The sequence below is a fragment of the Dama dama genome, chromosome 14, assembly GCF_033118175.1.
Source record: "Dama dama isolate Ldn47 chromosome 14, ASM3311817v1, whole genome shotgun sequence".
In the NCBI taxonomy this organism is placed as follows: Eukaryota; Metazoa; Chordata; class Mammalia; order Artiodactyla; family Cervidae; genus Dama; species Dama dama.
Window position 1 is genome coordinate 34,709,234 of NC_083694.1, and position 20,957 is coordinate 34,730,190.

The window sequence follows — 20,957 nt, forward strand, 5'->3', positions numbered from 1 at the left end:
AGCCTATATTTATGTATACATATATGCATGTATACTTATATACTTATATATGTCTCCCCTGGTGGCTTAGTAGGTAAAGAATCTGCCTGTAATGCTGGAGGCTCAGGTTCAAACCCCTGGATGGGAAAGACCCCTGGAGAAGGAAATGGCAACCCACTCCAGTATTCTTGTCTGGGAAATCCCATGGACAGAGAAGCCTCGTGGGCTACAGTCCATGGGGTCACAAGAGTCGGACACAACTTAGCAACTAAATCACCACCATACATAAACACATACATTCTTAACTACATTCACACAAAGAAGCAAAAAGAGGCACATTTCAGGTGTTTAAATATTTCAAATAGATTGTTTGAAAACTGTATCTTTTTAGAACATAAAATCCACACAATAGAGACCAGTTTTTGTATACAGTCAATCTGTCAAGATGCTCACACACAACATCTCCCTCCCACTGCTGCCGCAGACTCCTTACCTTTATAACACAAGGCGAGCTTCTTTTTGGTGCACCTCTCATCATTCCACTTGCCTGAGTCCTTTTCTCTCTTAATGTAGATTTCTACACAGTCCTCATCACTTTGCTTATTGTTTGGTTCACCTGGAGCCCAGTTTGTGGCTTCTTTGGTCAAAGACTTATTGGTCCCTATCCAGGTCCATATATTGTTGATCTTTCTGATTCCAATCCAGTAGTAACTTGGTGAATGGCTGAATGTGGAGTTCAGATATTTAATCTCTTCCTGGTTTTGAATTGCAACTAGAGCTGTGTAAGTTTTCTGGCAATAATCTCTGGCCTCCTCAAAAGTCATGTTTTCCTTGGATGCATGGTAAGACCAGGTTCTGCTTTCTTTAAACAGGAGAAGCACTAAGTGGGGAAACATGAAAGGAATGGGAAAGTTTAGCCCTGCTGTGGTTTGACTCTGTTAGCTGAATCTTTTGTTGTCGTGTTTTTGGCTTCTAGTGGCCATGGTGTGCGTGCCTGCTCAGTCGCGTCAGTCGTGTCTGACTCTTTGCGGCCCCGCGGACCGTAGCCCGCCAATCTCCTCTGTCCATGAGATTCTCCAGGCAAGAATACTGGAGTGGGTTGCCATGCGCTTCTCCAGGGGGTCTTCCTGACCCAGGGATTGAACCCAGGTCTCCTGCAGCTCCCGCATTGCAGGTGGATTCTTTACTGCTGAGCCACCAGAGAAGCCCCCTGAAAGCCCCCAAAGGATGCTCCTTTGGGATTATTCCATTTTTTTTCCAAAGTAAGAATTTTTTGGAAAATTTTTTTCCAAAGTAAGAATGGGTATGAATGGAGAAACTACCATTTACTGTGTTTCTCTCTTGTAATTGACCTTCCACTTAGTAAACTACCATTTACTGTGTTTCTCTCTTGTAATTGACCTTCCACTTCCAATTCACCCACTATAATCTATCAATACACCTACCTAATAGTAGAATAAAAATCAGAATAACTAAGCTTTTTTGAGCACTAAATATGCACCACCAAGCACTGTCTGAGGCACTTTACATGAACCATGATACTGAACCCTCAAAAGGCCTCTGGGAAATAGATTATTTATGATCATTCTTTATACCTAAGGGAGCTGAGACACAAAGAGGTAAACGGCTCCTAGCCGAGGGCACAACACATTACGAGGAGGAGCCCAGGATGCAGCTAAACAACCTACATTACACTTGGCAGCCGCCTACAAGGAAAACTTACCTGGTCCAAAATGCCAGTAGTGCTAAGGATAAGAAATGTTAGTCTATCAACTGACATTGACTTACCGAAAGTGAGAAAAGAGAGATACTGTGAAGCAATCATGACTTCAAGAGTTCTTTTGATCCAAAGATTAGACTTGAAAATGCTTTTCTGGGGGGGGAAAATGCAAAATTAATTATAGGATGAACTCCCAGGCTACCAGATACCCAGATCATTCTACAATGATGTGTAGAGTGGCATCATAAGATGTTTAAAGGATTATAATCTTTTGCCACAAGGTTTATTTCAAAGAAGTTCGCCCAAAGGAATAAATACAGAAGTTAAGATTTTCATCATTTCAGTCAAAAAGAAAAGCCAGGTTTAAGTAGTCTGAATACAATAAGAGCTTGCACAGATCTTCTGTGGAAGGCTTTTTGCAAATCTGTTCATATTCATGATCTGTGCTTCATGGTCAAGACTGTTCTTGTGAAGATTTCTTGCACTTACTGTTCGGTGAAGTGGTCGTTTCAGTATCAGACTCCTCCCGTGTTGCTGCTGCTTCTCTTTTGTGCCACTCCTGCAGGTTTGGTGTGAGGTCTGCCAAGAACAGTGGAGCCCTGCTCCTGCTGGAACCATCCTTTATAGGACAGGGTGCTTCCTGTGAGTAATACAGATATGTCCAAACCCAGTAAAGAGGAATTCCCAGCAATTCCACAGTGCTAAAAATGACAATGATGTCAAAATGAAGTCTCCTTTTTATTTTAGATGAATTCTATTAATTTGACACAGATGCACAGTTTTAATTCTATTAACATAAAATCTATGTCTTTAGAAAGTTTTAAAATGTGGCTCATTAGCGATCCCTTTCCTGAAATTGTGGTAGTAATCAGAATTTTATCAACTGAAGTGAACTAAGAATAGTGTTGTCATCTATGGGCTATTACTTTTGATTTTCTTACTACATACCATCACTCACTTTTTTTTTCTCTTTCTCACCTGCCAACTCAACTCATTTTAAGGTACACTGTCTCACAGAGGTCATGTTAATCATGAAATAAATGTTAATCCTCAGATTCTATGCATAGTTTTGACTAAATTACTAGAAATAGTATCTCCCACTTATATGTCTGAAATAATTCCTTGTTTCTTAAATATAAGAAAAATGAGAAACAGACTTAGATATTCCATCTGGAAAGTGTTCATGATTTGTTCAGTGAGAAAATAAAGATGAAAACTATACATATTTGTATTTAATTGAACCAAATTTGGTTTTAAAAAAATTTAAATGTGAATTGCAAAAAAAAAAAAATTTTTTTTTAAATGTATCAAAATGTCAACAGTAGATTCCTACAAGGCAGGATTTAGGGGTTATTTTTATAAGTTTCATGATTATTTTCAGCATTTTCCAGTTTTTGCAATGACCCTCTATAACTTTTATAGTAAAATGAACACAGTTTAAAGAATTCTGTGTCAAATATAACTATATATATAGTTATCACCTTCATATATGTATATATAATATCACTGATTCCTACTCTTTATATTGGCATTTCTTTTGGGGGATTATATACAATACAATCACCATTCCCCATCTCTGCCTCCCATCTAATTCAAATGGTAGAGACAGTAAATGGGAATCTTTTAATTTCCATATTCTGTAGAGATCAAGTAAAGCTACATTCTACAGTTACAACTTTTAAAAATAGGACACCTAACAATGTACTCTCAGCAGACATGAAGTAGTAGTGAGGGGGTTGAGGGGGACATAACAGGTTTATTTTTCTCCTTACTTGTTAGCACCCTGGTTTTTTCTGTGTGCATAAAGATCTAAACCAAATAGGAAAAGAGAAGAAAAATTCCAATAAATACAGCTGACTTAAAAAGTAAATGAATAACCCAGTTAGCTAATTTAACTCCTAAATATGCCCAACTTTTAACAGAGAATATACACCATCCACCCTCCCACTGTCCTATGTTTTCCAGATGTTAGCATTATTTTAACTTTTTATCAAACTTTACTTTTGTAAATGTGGTTGTTGTTGCTCAGTAAATGTGGAAAGTAATCAGTCACAAGTGTTTGCTTAGATTTTAGAGAAAGATGTGAAGCTGGGTTAATATTAATATTATTAATCTATATGTATGTTAATTTTTAATAAGTTGTGAACACATGATTTGTCATTTTAAAATGTGTACTGTAGGCAGATCTTTATCTGACACAATAATAAAGTACCTAATAATTATTTTGAAAATAGAAATTAGTCATAACAGCCCAAGATAACTACATTTACTATTATGATTTTTCATAACTAAATTAAGTTTGTCTTTTTCCTTTCTCATTAGTTCACAAATATCTAAAAATACCTCCAATGGTGGTACAGTCCCTATTTCATATACTATATATGTCCTGGACTCCCCAGTTATCATCTGTAGCATGTATGGAACCTTCACCATGTGCCAGGCCCTGTTCTGTTTTTTACATATTCATCTACATAATTATTTAATTCTTACAAGAGCCTATGAAATAGGCACTCTTATGATCCCCATAATACAGATGAGGAAATTGAGGAACCAAGGATTTTACGGGTCTCAACTAAAAGCACAGAGCTAAGGAGTTGAAACATGGGCAGTCAGTCTCCAGAGCCAGCTTCGTTAACTGCTATATTCCAGTCTGTGGTTTCTCTTGTTATTTTGCCCCACGACGAGCCTCCCTATTCTTCCCAAGTCTCCAGTCTTCCCCTTGCCTTCTTCCCAAGTCTCCAATCTCTTTCTTCTTCCCAAGAGCAGTGTGATAGCCCCAGCTCTCCCTCAGAGTGGCTGTGTCCTGGGTTCGGAGCCATGAAGGCAGGAAGGGAACTAGGGGGCAGTGAGCAGCGGACAGAAGATACAGTGAAAGTAGACTCTAGGCTCTCAGCTGTGGGGGAAAGTGGATGAAGAAAAAGCAAGGCAGGCTGAGCTACACCAGGAAAAGTTTCAATCCCTGTGTCACACTTGCCAGGAGATCCTGGTTTTAAAGCAGATTCTCTCCATGGCTAAAGGGTGCAGGGACGTACCCCAATACCAAAAAAGAGGGATATGGAAAATAAGGAATAGAAGTGATTGTGAGTAAAGGTAACTTATTATTATTGTTATTACCACCAGAAGTATAATATTCCAAGCTCACTCACCCTTACAGTTATCCTGCCTTCTCCCAGAATATTTTCCACATGCCTGTCATCTGAGGTTGGGACCACAAATCAAGTACCTGGCCACTAAGAGTGGGGGGGGTGGCGGGGCTTTCTCCTGGCTGTAGAGTTGCTGAAAGAGGCCGTCGACAGACCTCATTTGCCTCTCACAGAGAGATGCCAGCACTATGAGGGCCAGGAGTGGGTTGACAGCTGGACTATAGCTTCTTCATCTGCTTTTTTTGTATCAGAATCTGATGAGGGGCACCCTCACTTGGAGGATCGAAGAATGAGTTGAAGAGGAAGTCAGGTGAGCACTGAATAGCTGGGGGTGTTGAATATTATTTCCCCTTCCCTAAATGAACCTAATGCCCCCACATAGCAGGCTGATTAGAGGTGCCTTAAGGCCATATGGAATCTCCCAAGCTCAGAAGATGCAGCTGGTTATCCCTGGAGAGCTCCATTTTCAACCCTGGTCTCATATGGACACACCCTTATAATCTCCAACTTGGGGAGGCAAGGAGAAAAGGAAAGAAGATGGTCCAAACACGGGCACACCTCAGGCTCCGTCCACTACCAGGGCTATTTTGTCTGAGGTGCCGCCCTTCCTGGCGTCATCATCACTTTCCTGAAAGTGCCTGTCTGACCTCTCCACATCCTGTAATGGGGCACCAAGGACTTTAAACACTTTTCCTGCTGCCCACCCAGGCAAACTCATTCTATTCTTTATGGTGAAGGGACATCCCTGAGGAAGTGAGGGAGAGCCGGAAGAAGATGTCAAGGTTCCCAAGGCAAATGTTAAGTTTTACTCAAGGCAATCCAGTTCATCTTCCATAGCGAAGGACAATAAAAGCTATGGACAATATTATAAAGTAATTAGCCTCCAACTAATAAAAATAAATGGAAAAAAAAGAATAATTTTGAAGAAAAAAAAAATAAAAGCTATGGACAGGAGATTATTGGGTTGAATGGGAAGTAGCATGGGTCGTAAGTACATTTAGCTTTGGTTCCTCAGTTCCCTCAGCTGAAAGGAACTAAGACTCATGGGCAGTGGCCTTCCTGAGATTCTGGGTTCCCTCACCTCTGGGCAGTGTTGTGAGGCGCTTCTTTTTGAAAGCCTTGGTTACTTGCCCCCAAATTTGACTCCGCTAATATCTGAAGTACTTCTGTAGAGTCTAAGGTAGGAAGTGTGTGCATGCTAAGTTGCTTCAGCTGTGTCCAATTCTTTGTGACCCTTTGGACTATAGCTCACCAGGCTTCCCTGTCCTTGGGGTTCTCCAGGCAAGAATACTGGAATGGGTTTCCATGCCCTCCTCCAAGGGATCTTCCCAACACAGGGATCGAACCTGGGTTTGATGTCTCCTGCTTTGGCAGGCGAGTTCTTTACCACTAGTGCCACCTGGGAAGCCCAAGGTAGGGAGGGGAAATCCTAATAAAGATTCAATCCTACTTGGGAGTATACAAATATGATATTTCTTGCACACTCAAAATTGTGAAGTAAAATTAATCAACAATGCGCCATCATGGTGTAGAATGGCATTTCTTGCATGATTGAAACATGAGTATATTTGATAGAAAATGAGTCTGATTCCCTCTAAATTCATTCTGCAGAAGGGCATGTTCACTTTTTTGGGATGTGTAGCCATCTCAAAACACCTGGGTCAGGTAGGAGCCTTGGGCCCTCAGTCTGCACTCCCAATCCTAGGGAGAAGTGGCGTTTTCAGACTTTCTCATATGAATAAGACTCACCTGAGCAGCTCATTTAAAATCTGTATGTGGGGTTTCCCTGGTGGGTCAGTGGTAAAGATCTCTCCTGCCAATGCAAGAGACAGGGGTTTGGTCCTGGCTCTGGGAAGGTCCCACGTGCTACTGAGCAGCTGAGCTTGTGCACCGCAACTACCGGGGCTGTGCCCTAGTACCGGGGAGCTGATCCTGTTGAGCCCACATGCCGCAACTACTGAAGCCTGCACACCTAGAGCCTGTGCTCTGCAACAAGAGAAATCACCTCAGTGAGAAGCCAATGAACCATAACCAGAGAGTAGCCTCCACTCATCGCAGCTAGAGAAAGACTGAATGTAGCAGTGAAGACCCAGTGCAACCAAAAATAAAACCAAACTAATGTCTTTTAAAAAATAAAAGGTGTATCTTGGGCTTCCCTGGTGGTCCAGTGGTTGAAAGTCTGCCTTGCAATACTGGAGACATGGGTTCAATCCCTAGACCGGGAAGATCCCACATGCCATGGAGCAACTAAGCTTCTGCACCGCAACTATTGAAGCCTGCAACCCCAGCACCCAGAGCTCATGCTCTGCAACAAGAGAAACCATGGCAGTGAGAAGCCCAAACACTGAAATGAGAGAGCAGCCTCCACTCACCACAACTAGAGAAAGCCCAAGTGTAGCAATGAACACCCAGGGCAACCAAAACAATAAATAAGCAAAATAAAATAAAGTGCATTGTCTTCAAGCCCAACACTTAGAGACTCTGACTCAGTAGGTCTAGGGCTGGGACCAGAAATCTGTAGTTTAAATGAATATTAATATTCAGGTGATTCTGATACAGATGCCCCGGTTCTATCACACTTTGAGATATGTTGGTCCAGGGTCACCTAATTTGAGAAAGAATACCAAGAAGACCCTGTGGCTGGTGCTCAGCTCTCAGTAGAATTTTGACCCAAATGTCAGTACAGTTACTGACACCCTTTCTACTGGAAGACTAGAGGCACCATTGGTAACAGTGCTGGGCAAATAAAGAAAATAATTAGGTTGAGTTGTTGTTTTGATTTCTTATACATGGAAAGTAATTTTTTTTAAATTTTAATTGGAGTATAACTGCATTATAATGTTGTGTTGGTTTTTGCCATACAACAGCATTAATCAGCCATGCATATACACATGTCCCCTCTCTCTTGAAGCTCCCTCCTACCCCCACCCCGTCCCACCCCTCTAGACTGTCACAGAGCACAGGGCTGAGCTCTCTGCGTCCTAAAGCAACTTCCCACTAGCTATCTATTTTACGTAAGGTAATGTACATGCCTCCACGCTACTCTCTCAATTCATGCCACCCTCTCTTTCCCCTGCTGTGTCTGCAAGTCTGTTCTCTATGTCTGCTTCTCTATTCCTGCCCTACAAATAAACCACTTAGGAGTAAACCTACCTAAGGAGACAAAAAAAAACCTGTATACAGAAAACTATAAGACACTCATGAAACAAATCAAAGATGACACAAACAAATGGAGAGATATATCATGTTCTTGGGTTGGAAGAATCAATATTGTGAAAATGACTATACTACTCAAAGGTATGTACAGATTCAGTGCAATCCCTATCAAATTACCAATGGCATTTTTCACAGAACTTGAACAAAGTATTTCACAATTTGCATGGAAACACAAAAGACCCCAAATAGCCAAGGCAATATTGAGAAAGAAAAATGGAGCTGGAGGAATCAACCTTACTGACTTCAAACTATACTACAAAGCTATAGTCATCAAGACAGTGTGTTACTGGCACAAAAACAGAAATATTGACCAACAGAACAAGATACAAAACTGAGAGATAAACCCATGCACCTATGGGCACCTTATTTTAGACAAAGGAGGCAAGAATATACAATGGAGAATAGACAGTCTCTTCAGTAAGTGGTCCTGGGAAAACTGGACAGCTATGTGTAAAAGAATGAAATTAGAACACTTCCTAACACCATACACAAAAATAAAATCAAAATGGAATAAAGACCTAAATGTAAGGCCAGAAACTATAAAACTCTTAGAGGAAAACATAGGCAGAACACTCTGACATAAATCGCAGCAAGATCTTCTATGACCCATCTCCTAGAGTAATGGAAATAAAAATAAACAAGTGGGACCTAATTAAAGTTAAAAGCTTTTGCACAGCAAAGGAAACCATAAACAAGATGAAAAAACAACCCACAGAATGGAGGAAAATAATTGCAAGTGAAGAAACTGACAAAGGATTAATCTTCAGAATGTATAAGCAGCTCATGCAGTTCAGTATTAGGAAAACAAACTGCCCCACCAAAAAATGGGCAGAAGACCTAAACAGACATTTCTCCAAAGAAGTATATGTTTTTAACCAAAGAAAGCAAGTTGCTTTAAAGAAGTACCATAAGTATGTATATGTTTATTCTCCTTTCTGCTCTGATTCAAGAGTGAAGTGAAGTCACTCAGTCGTGTCCGACTCTTTGTCACCCCGTGGACTGTAGCCCACCAGGCTCCTCCATCCATGGGATTCTCCAGGCAAGAATACTGGAGTGGGTTGCCATTTCCTTCTCCAGCGGATCTTCCCGACCCAGGGATCAAACCCAGGTCTCCCGCATTGCAGGCAGACGCTTTAACCTCTGAGCCACCTCCATAATTCCACTAATTTCCCTTTTTAAACTTCTGACATGATTCTGAGATTTCAATTCTAATGTATTTCCTTGCTTCCTGCTTGGTAGCACCTTATCTTGTTATTGTTCAGTAGCTAAGTCATGTCTGACTCTTTGTAGCCCCGTAAACTGCAGCACACCACATCCTTCACTATCTCCTGGAGTTTGCTCAAACTCATGTCTGTTAAGTCGGTGATGCCATCCAACCATCTCATCCTCTGTCGCCCCCTTCTCCTCCTGCCCTCAATCTTTCCCAGCAAGTCAGTTCTTCGCATCAGGTGACCAAAGTATTGGAGTTTCAACTTCAGCATTAGTCCTTCCAATTTAGGGTTGATTTCCTTTAGCATTGACTGGTTTGATCTCCTTGCAGTCCAAGGGGCTCTCAAGAGTCTTCTCCAGCACCACAATTTGAAAGCATCAGTTCTTAGCACTCAGCCTTCGTTATGGTCCAACTCTCACATACATGACTACAGAAAAAAACCATAGCTTTAACTATGTGAACTCTTGTCTCCAAAGTGATGTCTCATACACTGTCTAGGTTTGTCATAGCTTTCCTTGCAAGGAACAAGTGTCTTTTAATTTCATGGCTGCAGTCACCATTGGTAGGGGTTTGGGAGCCCAAATAAGCAAAATTGGTCACTGTTTCCCTTTCTATTTTCCATGGATGGGACTGGATGCCATGAACTTAGTTTTTTGAATGTTGAGTTTTAAGCCAGCTTTTTCACTCTCCTCTTTCACCCTCATCAAGAGGCTCTTAAGTTCCTCTTCTTATTCTTCCATTAGAGTGGTATCATCTGCATATCTGAGGTTGTTTATAGTTCTCCCAGCAATCTTGAAGCTCCATTTTCTGTTTTGGAATCTAAGAAATAACTAGCGGGAATATCTTCAAAATGAGCCAAGCCCAGTGAGATCCCAAAGCAGAAGAAATAAGGGCAGATGGGCTGATAGATTGACGGAATCCTTCCTGAATGTAGCCAGACTGTTTGCCGTCTGTCATTAACAAAGAAAGGAAAATCCCTCTGGATTTTAGAAAACTTTCTTTGCTTGTTTTCCCTGGCCATTGTGCTGCTTGTTTTGTAATCAGGAATTTCCTAAGTGACTATTATTAGCTTTGCTCTCAGAGCCCTACATCAGGAGAAAAACCTGGCCTCGTCACTATTGGAATAAAAAGATCTACTCTGTTTCCCTTGTATATTGTTGTAATTTTTGAGCATGTAAACATACTATTAAAAAAAAATCTGCTGTTTTACACCAACACTGTGACTTGGAGCAAGCTTCTTGTCCTATTTAAGTCTCAGATCTCTCATCTAGAACTAAAGGTGTTTGACCCCAGTCCCTGCCAGCTATAATATATTATGATATAACATAAATACAGAAAGAAACTCTAAATCCAAGTGTTCATCATTTTTCCTTGCTGTGATGTTTATAGCTAATGATTAATAATGATATCGTGTACTATTGGCATACATGTGTGCCTAGTATGTGCCAAGCACTTTACCTGCATTACTTCATGCAAATTTCACAAAATGAAAAGTAGATATTATTAATTTCATTTGCAGAGGATGAAACACAGACCTCAAAAAGTTAAGTAACTGGCCTATGTTTTTTCAGCTGATATGTGATCAAGCAGGGAATCAAATCCATGTCTTTGTTATTCTTAAGCCCATGTCCTTTGTGTTGATTCCATGCCTGCTCAGATTGAAACCTCAGAAGGAAAATATACTTTAGTTTTTGCATTAAAAAAATGTTACAGCAACTTCCTTGGCTTCCTGTACCTCCAACCAGCCCTGTAAGTTCAGTGTCTTAGATTGAGTTCCTTCTGAAGCAGATCCGGCCATAAGGATGTAGGTGTAAGTCAATTATTTGCGAGGTGATCCCAGCAAGTACTAGTAGGGGAGTGAGAAAGTGATACAAGCAGGAAGGAATCTAGTAAAGGGTGTGCTAATCAGCAGGTAACCACTGTGGGAACCAGGATTCAGCCCCACTAGAGTACTGGGAGATACCTCAGAGTATTCTCAAGGAAGGGCAAGGGAGGTGGGGGATGTTCCTATTAATCCCAGTCATCATTGTCTAGAGGCTGATCCTAGTGGGGAGGAGGGCATGGTTAATTCTCCTGCTCTTCCAAGTGGATTCCTGAGGCCAGAGAGAGCCCTCCACAAAGAGATGCAGGTGCTTGTGGTTGGAAATGACATGATTTGACCTGGGTTTTTAAAGGATGGTCTATAAACTGTATTGGGACATAATAGGCATGTTAGTTTTCTATCACTGCTTTAACAGAATACTACAAATCTAGTGGGTAAAAAAACCCCAATTGATTGTTCCATCATTTCTGTAGGGCAGAAGTATGGGGTGCTCTGCTCTGGGTTTCACATTGCCAAAGTCATGAAGTCAGCCAGTTGGGCTCTTCTTGGGGGAGTCTGGGGAAAATATACTTCCAAAATCATCCAACTTGTTGGTAGAATCTAGTTCCTTGTGGTTGTCAGACTGGGATCTTATTTTCTTGCTGGCTGTCAGGAGTCATTTTCAGCCACTAGGGGCAATTTGTATTCCTTGGTTTATGGTTCTCTTCACTGTCCAAAATGGCAATTTGTTCTCCTCTCTTCAAATCTCTCTGACTTTCCCTTCTGCTTCATTGCTTGTTGGCCTACATCTTCTGCCACCACTTTACTACTAAGGGCTCATGTGATTACATTGGGCTCATTCAAATTATCCAGGATAAAAAAAAAAATTATCCAGGATAATCTCCCTATTTTAAGGTCAATACATTGATAACTGAATTTCATCTGCAAAATCCCTTCCCAACAGTACCTAGATCTGATTGGATAATCAAAATGTTTGATTAGATAATCAAAGAGGAGACGTGAATTTGTTGGGATGGAGGAGGACATCTTTAGTATTTGCCTGCCAGAGTAGGGACTTGGTTATAGGGATGCAGTATAGAAACTAGGTAAATGGCTAGCCTAAATTAGTGCTGCTGTGCTAAAGCCATTTCTGTTCTCATGTTTCCTCCTCTATAGTAAGCCCCCCATATACAAATGAGTTCCATTCTGAGAGCATGTTTATTAAGTCCAGTTTGTTTGAAAGTCAACAAAGTCAGCCAAAGTACCAAACTAACACAGTTGCCTATATAGTACTGTATTGTAACAGGTTTATAATACTTTTCATACAACTAATACATAAGAAACAAACACTAAAAATAAAGAAAATGTTTTATATCTTATTTTAACTTTGAAAAGTACAGTAGTACCAGCTACATTACTACTGTTTTCATGCTTACTTCTGGACTTGCTGCGCTTGAAATAATGAAGATACTGTAGTACTGTACTCAATACACTACTGTACAGTAAGGGACATGAGTGTGCAACCACTTACAGAGGACGCACACACGTGACAGTGTACACCACACACATGAGCTGACTGACATGATTGGTCATGAGCATACACTCTGAATCTTTGAATGTTCTCAAGTTGGAAGTTCTCATGTAGGGGACTTACTGTACTTAGAACTGGGGCTAATTCCCTGAATCCAAGGATGTTCCAGACCTTTAAGTGGGGATTAGATATAAATAAAGATTTATAGCCTGTAGAATCCAGGACTGGCTCACCTCAGGCCAAACAACTCAGAGGGAGGGAGCACAGCCCCATCTATCAGCAGACAATTGGATTAAAGATTTACTGAGCATAGCCCTCTCCACCAGACCAAGACCCAGTTTTTCCCACAGCCAATGTCTCCCATCAGGAAGCTTGCACAGCCTCTTATGCTCATCCATCAGAGGACAGAGAGAAGAAACAAGAACTACAATCCCACAGCCTCCAGAACAAAAGCCACAATCACAGAAAGCCAACCAATATGATCATATGGATTACAGCCCTGTCATGGCAAAGGTGCTTACATAACTCAATGAAGCTATGAGACGTGTGGTGCAGAGCCAGTCAAGACAGATGGGTCATGGTGGAGAGTTCTCACAAAATGTGGTCCACTGGAGAAGGGAATGGCAAACCACTTCAGTATTCTTGCCTCGAGAACCCCATAAATAGTATGAAAAGGCAAAAGATATGACACAGGAAGATTAGTCCCCCAGGTCTGTAGATATCCAATATGCTACTTGGAAAGAGCAGAGAAATAGCTCCAGAAAAAATAAAGAGGCTGGACCTGAAGGAAATGATGCCCATTTGTGGATGTGTCTGGTGGTGAAAGTAAAGTCCAATGCTATAAAGAAAAATATTTCATAGGAACCCGGAACGTTAGGTCCATGAATCAAGGTAAATTGGACATGGTCAAGCAGGAGATGGCAAGAGTGAATATCGACATTTTAGGTATCAGTGAGCTAAAATGGATGGGAATGGGCAAAATTAATTTAATTTACATGACCATTATATCTACTACTGTGGGCAAGAATCCCTTAAAAGAAATGGAGCAGCTCTCATAGTCAAAAAGAGTCTGAAATGCAATAATTGGGTGCAATCTCAAAAATGACAGAATGATCTCAGTTTGATTCCAAGGCAAACCATTCAACATCACAGTAATCCAAGCCTATGCCCCCAACCACTAATGCCAAAGAAGCTGAGGCTGAATAGTTGTATGACGACATACAAGACCTTAAAGAACTAACAACAAAAAATGAAGTCCTATTTATCATAGGGAATTGGAATGCAAATATAGGAAGTCAGGAGATAACCTGTAGTAACAGGCAAGTTTGGCCTTGAAGTACAAAATGAAGCAAGGCAAAGACTAAAAGAGTTTTGCCAAGAGAACGCACTGGTCATAGCAAACATGCTCTTCCAACAACATAAGAGATGATTCTACACATGGACATCACCAGATGGTCAATACTGAAATCAGATGGATTATATTCTTTGCAGCTGAAGATGGAAAAGCTCTATACAATCAGAAAAACAAGACTGGGAACTGACTGGCTCAGATCATGAGCTCCTTATTGCACAATTCAGGCTTAAATTTCAGAAAGTAGGGAAAACCACTAGACCATTCAGGTATGACCTAAATAAAATCCCTTTTACAATGGAGGTGGCAAATAGATTCAAAGGATTCAATCTGATAGATAGAGTGCATGAAGACCTATGGATAGAGGTTTGTAACATTGTACTGGAGGTGGTGACCAAAGCCATCCCAAAGAAAAAGAAATGCAAGAAGGTAAAGTGGTTGTCTGAAGAGGCTTTACAAATAGCTGAGAAAATAAGAGAAGTGAAAAGCAAAGGAGAAAGGGAAAGATATACCCAACTGAATACAGAGTTCTAGAGAATAGCAGGGAGAGATAAGAAAGCCTTCTTAAATGGACAATGTAAATAAATAGAGGAAAACAATAGAATGGGAATGACTAGAGATCTCTTCAAGAAAATTGGAGATACCAAGGGAATATTTCATGCGAAGATGGACACAATAAAGAACAGAAACAGTAAGAACCTAACAGAAGCAGAAGATATTGACAAGAGATGGCAAGAAAACACAGAAGAACTATACTAAAAAAAAGTCTTAATGACCCAGGTAACCACGATGGTGTGGTTACTCACCTAGAGCCAGACATCCTGGAGTGTGAAGTCAAGTGGGCCTTAGGAAGCATTACTATAAACAAAGCTAGTGGAGGTGATGAAATTCCAGCTGACCTATTTAAAATCCTAAAAGATGATGCTATTAAAGTGTTGTACTCAATATGTCAGCAAATTTGGAAAACTCAGCAGTGGCCACAGGACTGGAAAATGTCGGTTTTGATTCCAATCCTAAAGAAGGGCAATGCCAAAGAATGTTCAAACTATTGTACAGTTGCGCTTATTTCACATGCTAGCAAGGTAATGCTCAAAATCCTCCAAACTAGTCTTCAACAGTACATGAACCAAGAACTTCCAGATGTACAAGCTGGATTTAGGAAAGGCCGAGGAATCATCCAACATCTGTTGGATCATAGAAAAAGCAAAGGAATTACAGAAAAACATCTGCTTCTGCTTCCTTGACTACACTAAAGCCTTTGACTGTGTGGATCATAACAAACTGGAAAATTCTTAAAGAGACGGGAATTCTTAAAGAGACAGACCACCTGACCTGTCTTCTGAGAAACCTATATGCAGGTCAAGGAGCAACAGTTAGAACTGGGCATGGAACAAAGGGTTGGGTTAAACTTGGGAAAGAAGTACATCAAGGCTGTTTAGTCACCCTGCTGATTTAACGTCTATGCAGAGGACATCATGCAAAATGCCAGGTCAGATGAATCACAAGCTGGAATCAAGATTCCTGGGAGAAATATCAACAACCTCAGATATGCAGATGATACAACTCTAATGGCAGAATGGGAATAGGAACTAAGGAGCCTCTTGATGAAAGTGAAAGAGAAGAATGAAAAAAGCTGACTTAAAACTCAACATTTAAAAACCTAAGATCATGGCATCCAGTCCCATCACTTCATGGCAATAGATGGGGAAAAAATGGAAATAGTGGCAGGTTTTATTTTCTTGGGCTCCAAAATCACTGCAGATGTGACTGCAGCCTTGAAATTAAAAGATGCTTGCTCCTTGGAAGAAAAGAGATGGAATAGTCAACTCACTGTATGAAGTCATTTTTCACTACCTGATGTTTGCTGTAATCCAGTTTACTGTCCTATAGTCACTGGTGTCCAAGTTTTTACTGAAAAGTGGAGGTAATTTTGGAAATCACAATGATGGTCTTCTAATGGAGTATTTTATTAATTGTCACATTCCCAGGTCCTGACTCAGCCTGTCTTTTAGTAAACAATCAACAGATGCTTATTGAATGAATAAATGAAGTCACTTGAAACATGTAAAACATTTGTTAATGTGTCCTACTCATGAGTTTTAGAAAGGTTGGCATCCTAATAAAAGTGCATGCACTATTCTTTCCACTTAAATTTTTTGCCATTGTAAAAACAACAAAGCATCTAGGAAAAGCTGTCAGCCTCAGTGTCTCCTAATAACAAACTGAGTGCCTGAGTCAGAGGGTTGCTGAGCCTCACCCACATGCCTCACCATGCTGAGAGCCCTGTGGGTAGTCAGATCACAGGAGATCAGAGAGCACCCCTCCAGGGGCACATTTCCACACCGGAAATAATTAGGCTCAAATATTAGATGCATGGGGCTTCCCTGGTAGCTCAACTGGTAAAGAATCTGCCTGCAATGCAGGAGACCCCGGTTCAATTCCTGGGTTGGGAAGTTCCCCTGGAGAAAGGATAGGCTACCCACTCCAATATTCTTGGGCTTCCCTGGTGGCTCAGATGGTAAAGAATCTGCCTGCAGTGTGGGAGACCTGGGTTTGATCCCTGGGTTGGGAAGATCCCCTGGAGGAGGGCATGGAAACCCACTCCAGTATTCTTGCCTGGAGAATCCTCATGGACAGAGAGGCTGGTGGGCTACAGTCCATGGGGATCACAAAGAGACTTGACTATATGACTAAGTGCAGCACAGCACAGCATTAGATGCATAGATAAAATGTTTTTTATATTTAAAGGCATAAGGAAGATTGCTCAATAAAGAATGACTCTGATCTACAACATCTGCAAACCCTCTTTATTTATTTTTTGCCACACCTTTGGGCTTATGGGGATCTTAGTTCCTTGACCAGGAATTGAACACAGGTCCTTGGCAGTAAGAGTGGGCAGTCTTAACCACTGGACCACTAGGGAATTCCCTGAAACCATCTTTGAAATATCTTAATCCAACTAATTATTAATCCAATTTATCCAATTAATTATAGGAGTGCTAGCATAAAAGTGGGAAACCTCTTTTTTTTTTAAGAAACCAATTTTTGGACATCTAGGAAAAAGAGTCCTGATCTGGAAACCCCACCTGAGTCAACCATCCTGGCATTGCCTCTGTGTGTCTTGTCTACATACAATAGACATCTGTGTAAGACATAGGAGTCAGGGTAATCAACCTCATTCCTTTCATCTAAATGGCCAGGGTTATAGGATGAAAAGTTAGTGCTTATGTGGGGCAGAGCATCCATGGTTATGAAATGATAAAGCTGACAATGAGGAGTTTGCATGTATTGTTCAGGAAAGAAACTATGAAAGAAGATTAAGGGTTGACTTTCAAAGTGGAATTTCCTTGCTTTCTGGGTGTTGGCTTTCTTGGCCTTTGATGGTTAGAAGTTCCTTTTGTTGTTCAACAATGTTGATTTTGGAGAGAAAACAGCATTTGAAAACCCAGAGGTCATTTTCTAGAGATTGTTACAGGAATACAGAGGGCAGTTTCATGAAGCCGGCAAGGCTTCATCTCAGCTTCTAATAGATAGGAAGAGAGGAAGAGATGAACAATACATTTTTAAGAAGTTCAGTTTTATTTCCTGGAAAGATACCTCCAGTCAGTCTGGCTAAAGGTAATTGGCATGGGAGCATTTTTATGATTCTAAAAAGTAGAATGTTTTCCTTAATTAAGAAAGTCTTGTCTGACTCGGGGAAAATGAAACATTTTCTCAGATATGAGTGGACCATTATCCCCACTAAAAAGACCCAAATAAGGGCAGTTGTCTGGAGTATCAGAAATGAGTCATATTCAGAAAATTGAAGCAAAAGTATATATTTTTTGTATTTTCTTTGTCTAACAGATAATTTTTTGTTTTTAAAATATAATTTTATCTTTGCTACTCTGCTGTCATATAAGGCATAACATTTTCACAAAACTCTTTTAGATCTACAGTCAATGATTAGCAACACAAAATAGTGGTCCAACTCTCTAAACAATAATCACTAGACATACAGAATGCCCTCTCACATGCACAAATCTACATGGAAAAGTACTAAAGTTTTAGACTCAGACTTGTGTACTTAAGCTTATTTCCCCTTTCTAGTGTATTAAAAAATGACACGCACTTCTATTTGCCAAAAGCAATACTTGTATTTTGACATCAACAGGTTACTTCTGTTACATGGTGAAGTGAATACCAGTACTCCAAAAGCAGCAGGTGTAAGTGAAGTGAATTTTTATTGGGAAGAGAAGTTGTCAACTTAAATATCAGCAAATGAAGAATATATAAGGAAACTCTGTTGTCATAGATACACCAGACCTCCATCATATATGACACAGGAGGCATTTCAGTTTGTGATCCCCAGCCCAGAAACGTTGAATGATTTTCCATTCAACCTGATACTTTTGGAATCAGTTGGTAGGAATCCTACCAGTAAGGAATACATTAAGAATATGGAAAGTTGCTTACTGAAAGGAAACCCTTGAAGAAAAGTAAGAGATGAAATATAGAAATTAAGAAGCTATGGGGACTTACCTGGTGGTCCAGTGGCTAAGACTTCATGTTCCCAGTGCAGGGGGTCTGGGTTCGATCCCTGGTCAGGTAACTAGATACTGCTGCTGCTGCTAAGTCGCTTCAGTCGTGTCCGACTCTGTGCGACCCCATAGACGGCAGCCCACCAGGCTCCCCCGTCCCTGGGATTCTCCAGGCAAGAACACTGGAGTGGGTTGCCATTTCCTTCTCCAGCGCATGAAAGTGAAAAGTCAAAGTGAAGTCGCTCAGTCATGTCCGACTCTTAGCGACCCCATGAACTGCAGCCTACCAGGCTCCTCTGTCCATGGGATTTTCCAGGCAAGAGTACTGGAGTGGGGTGCCATTGCCTTCTCCGAACTAGATACTACATGCTGCAATTAAGACCCAGTGCAGTCAAATAAATAAATAATTAAATTTTTTTTTTTTAAAAAGAAGTCATGTAGAACACACTTGACATTAATTAATTACATTTTCACATGTTTACAGTAATGCAAAACAGTCATTAACACAACTGGCTCAGATTACTTAAATACCAGATACATGTTTAGTCCTCTACATTAGCACTTGGAAGTTATGTTTATATGAGATAAAGCTATTAATACCTTCCTACAGCAATAACTGCCAAGGAAGGTCAAGACAAACACAAATCAAGTTTTCCCAAAGGTGAAACATGATACCATATGGCTTTATAGATGATGAACCTGAAGCTCAGAGAGATTTAATATCTAGGTCAAGGTCACAGCCAGTCTGTGGCAACAGCCAGAACTGTTTGTTTGTTTTGGTGATTTGCTTTATGGGCAGTATTTCTGTTTATTTTCCTTCACTCAATCCAGAATCTATTTCTCAAGGAAAGGGTTTCTGACGCTAGACCAGAAATTTCCCACCTGCCCAGGCTGATAGACTCCAATTGAGGATTGACACTTTGCTAAGAATTGTATCAGGGAATTCCTGATAGCTCAGTTGGTAGAGAATCCACCTGCAATGGAGGAGACCCTGGTTTGATCCCTGGGTCTGGAAGATCCGCTGGAGAAGGGATAGGCTACCCACTCCAGTATTCTTGGGCTTCCCTTGTGGCTCAGCTGGTAAAGAATCTGCCTGCAATGTGGGAGACCTGGGTTTGATCTCTGGGTTGGGAGGATCCCCTGGAGAAGGGAAAGGCTACCCACTCCAGTATTCTGGCCTGGAGAATTCCATGGACTGTATAATCCATGGGGTCGCAAAGAGTCAGACATGACTGAGTGACTTTCACTTCACTTTCAAGAATTGTTTATTCCTATTCTAAAGATGAAGTAAATTCTTAGTTGCCATCTGACATAGCTAGCCTTGACTGATTATCTCTTAATAGCTAAGTCTAAAATTAGCATTTCTATGCAAATCAAAACTACAATGAGATATCACCTCACACCAGTCAGAATGGCCATCGTCAAAAAGTCTACAAACAATAAATGCTGGAAAGGTTGTGGAGAAAAGGGAACACTTTTGCACTATTGGTGGGAATGTAAATTGATACAGCCACTATGGAAGATGGTATGGAGACTCCTTAAAAAAATAGGAATAAAACCTCCATATGACCCAGAAAACCCACTCCTAGGCAAATACCCTGAGGAAACCAAAATTGAAAAAGACACACAGACCACAGTGTTCATTGCAGCACTATTTACAACAGCGCTGGAAGCAACCTAGATGTCCATCGACAGATGAATGGATAAAGAAGTTGTGGTATATACACATAATGGCATATTACTTAGCCATAAAAAGGAACACATTTGAGTCAGTTCTAATGAGGTGGATGAACCTAGGGCCTATTATACAGAGTGAAGTAAGTGAGAAAGAGAAAGATAAATATCATTTACTAACACATATATGGAATCTAGAAAGACGGTACCGATGAATTCATTTGCAAAGCAGCAATGGAGAAACAGACATAGAGAACAGACTTATGTACACAGGGAGGGAGCAGAGGGTGAGATGTATGGAGAGAGTAACACAGGAATTTACATTACCGTGTGTAAAATAGATAGCCAATGGGAATTTGCTGTATGTCTCAGGGAACTCAAACAGGGGCTCTGTATCAACCTAGTGGGGTGGGATGGAGAGGGAAATAGGAGGGAGGTTCAAGAGGGAGGGGACATATGTACACCCATGGCTGATTCATGCTGATGTTTGATAGAAAACAACAAAATTCAGTAAAACAATTACCCTTCAATTAAAAAATAAATAAAATTTTAAAAATAAAAATAAATAAAATTAGCATTTCTAACAGTATTTTACACAGTAGTATTTATTGAGTGATTATGCCAAGTGCTTGATTCATGTTATGCCATCTATTAAAAAAATTTTTTTAAGTATTTATTCATGTATTTGTCTGTACCAGGTCTTAGTTGCAGCATGTGGGATCTAGCTCCCTGACCAGGGAGGGAACCCTATTCCCCTGCATTGGGAGTGCAGAGTCTTAGCCACTGGATCACCAGGGAAGTCCCTATGTCAT

At 40.6% G+C, this 20,957-nt stretch overlaps 1 protein-coding gene across 1 annotated transcript in view; it reads right to left on the bottom strand.

Annotated features, from left to right (window-relative positions):
• The window catches only part of SELE (selectin E), a 64,542-nt gene that overhangs the window by 11,057 nt on the left and 32,528 nt on the right, over positions 1-20,957 (bottom strand). Inside the window, exons 2-4 of the mRNA XM_061160281.1 lie at positions 2,189-2,339; positions 1,768-1,852; positions 473-859 (exon numbers count right to left, since the gene is read on the bottom strand). Of these exons, the coding sequence (XP_061016264.1) occupies positions 473-859; positions 1,768-1,852; positions 2,189-2,317 (601 nt within the window). The 5' untranslated portion in view covers positions 2,318-2,339. The remainder of the gene's footprint in view (positions 1-472; positions 860-1,767; positions 1,853-2,188; positions 2,340-20,957) is intronic.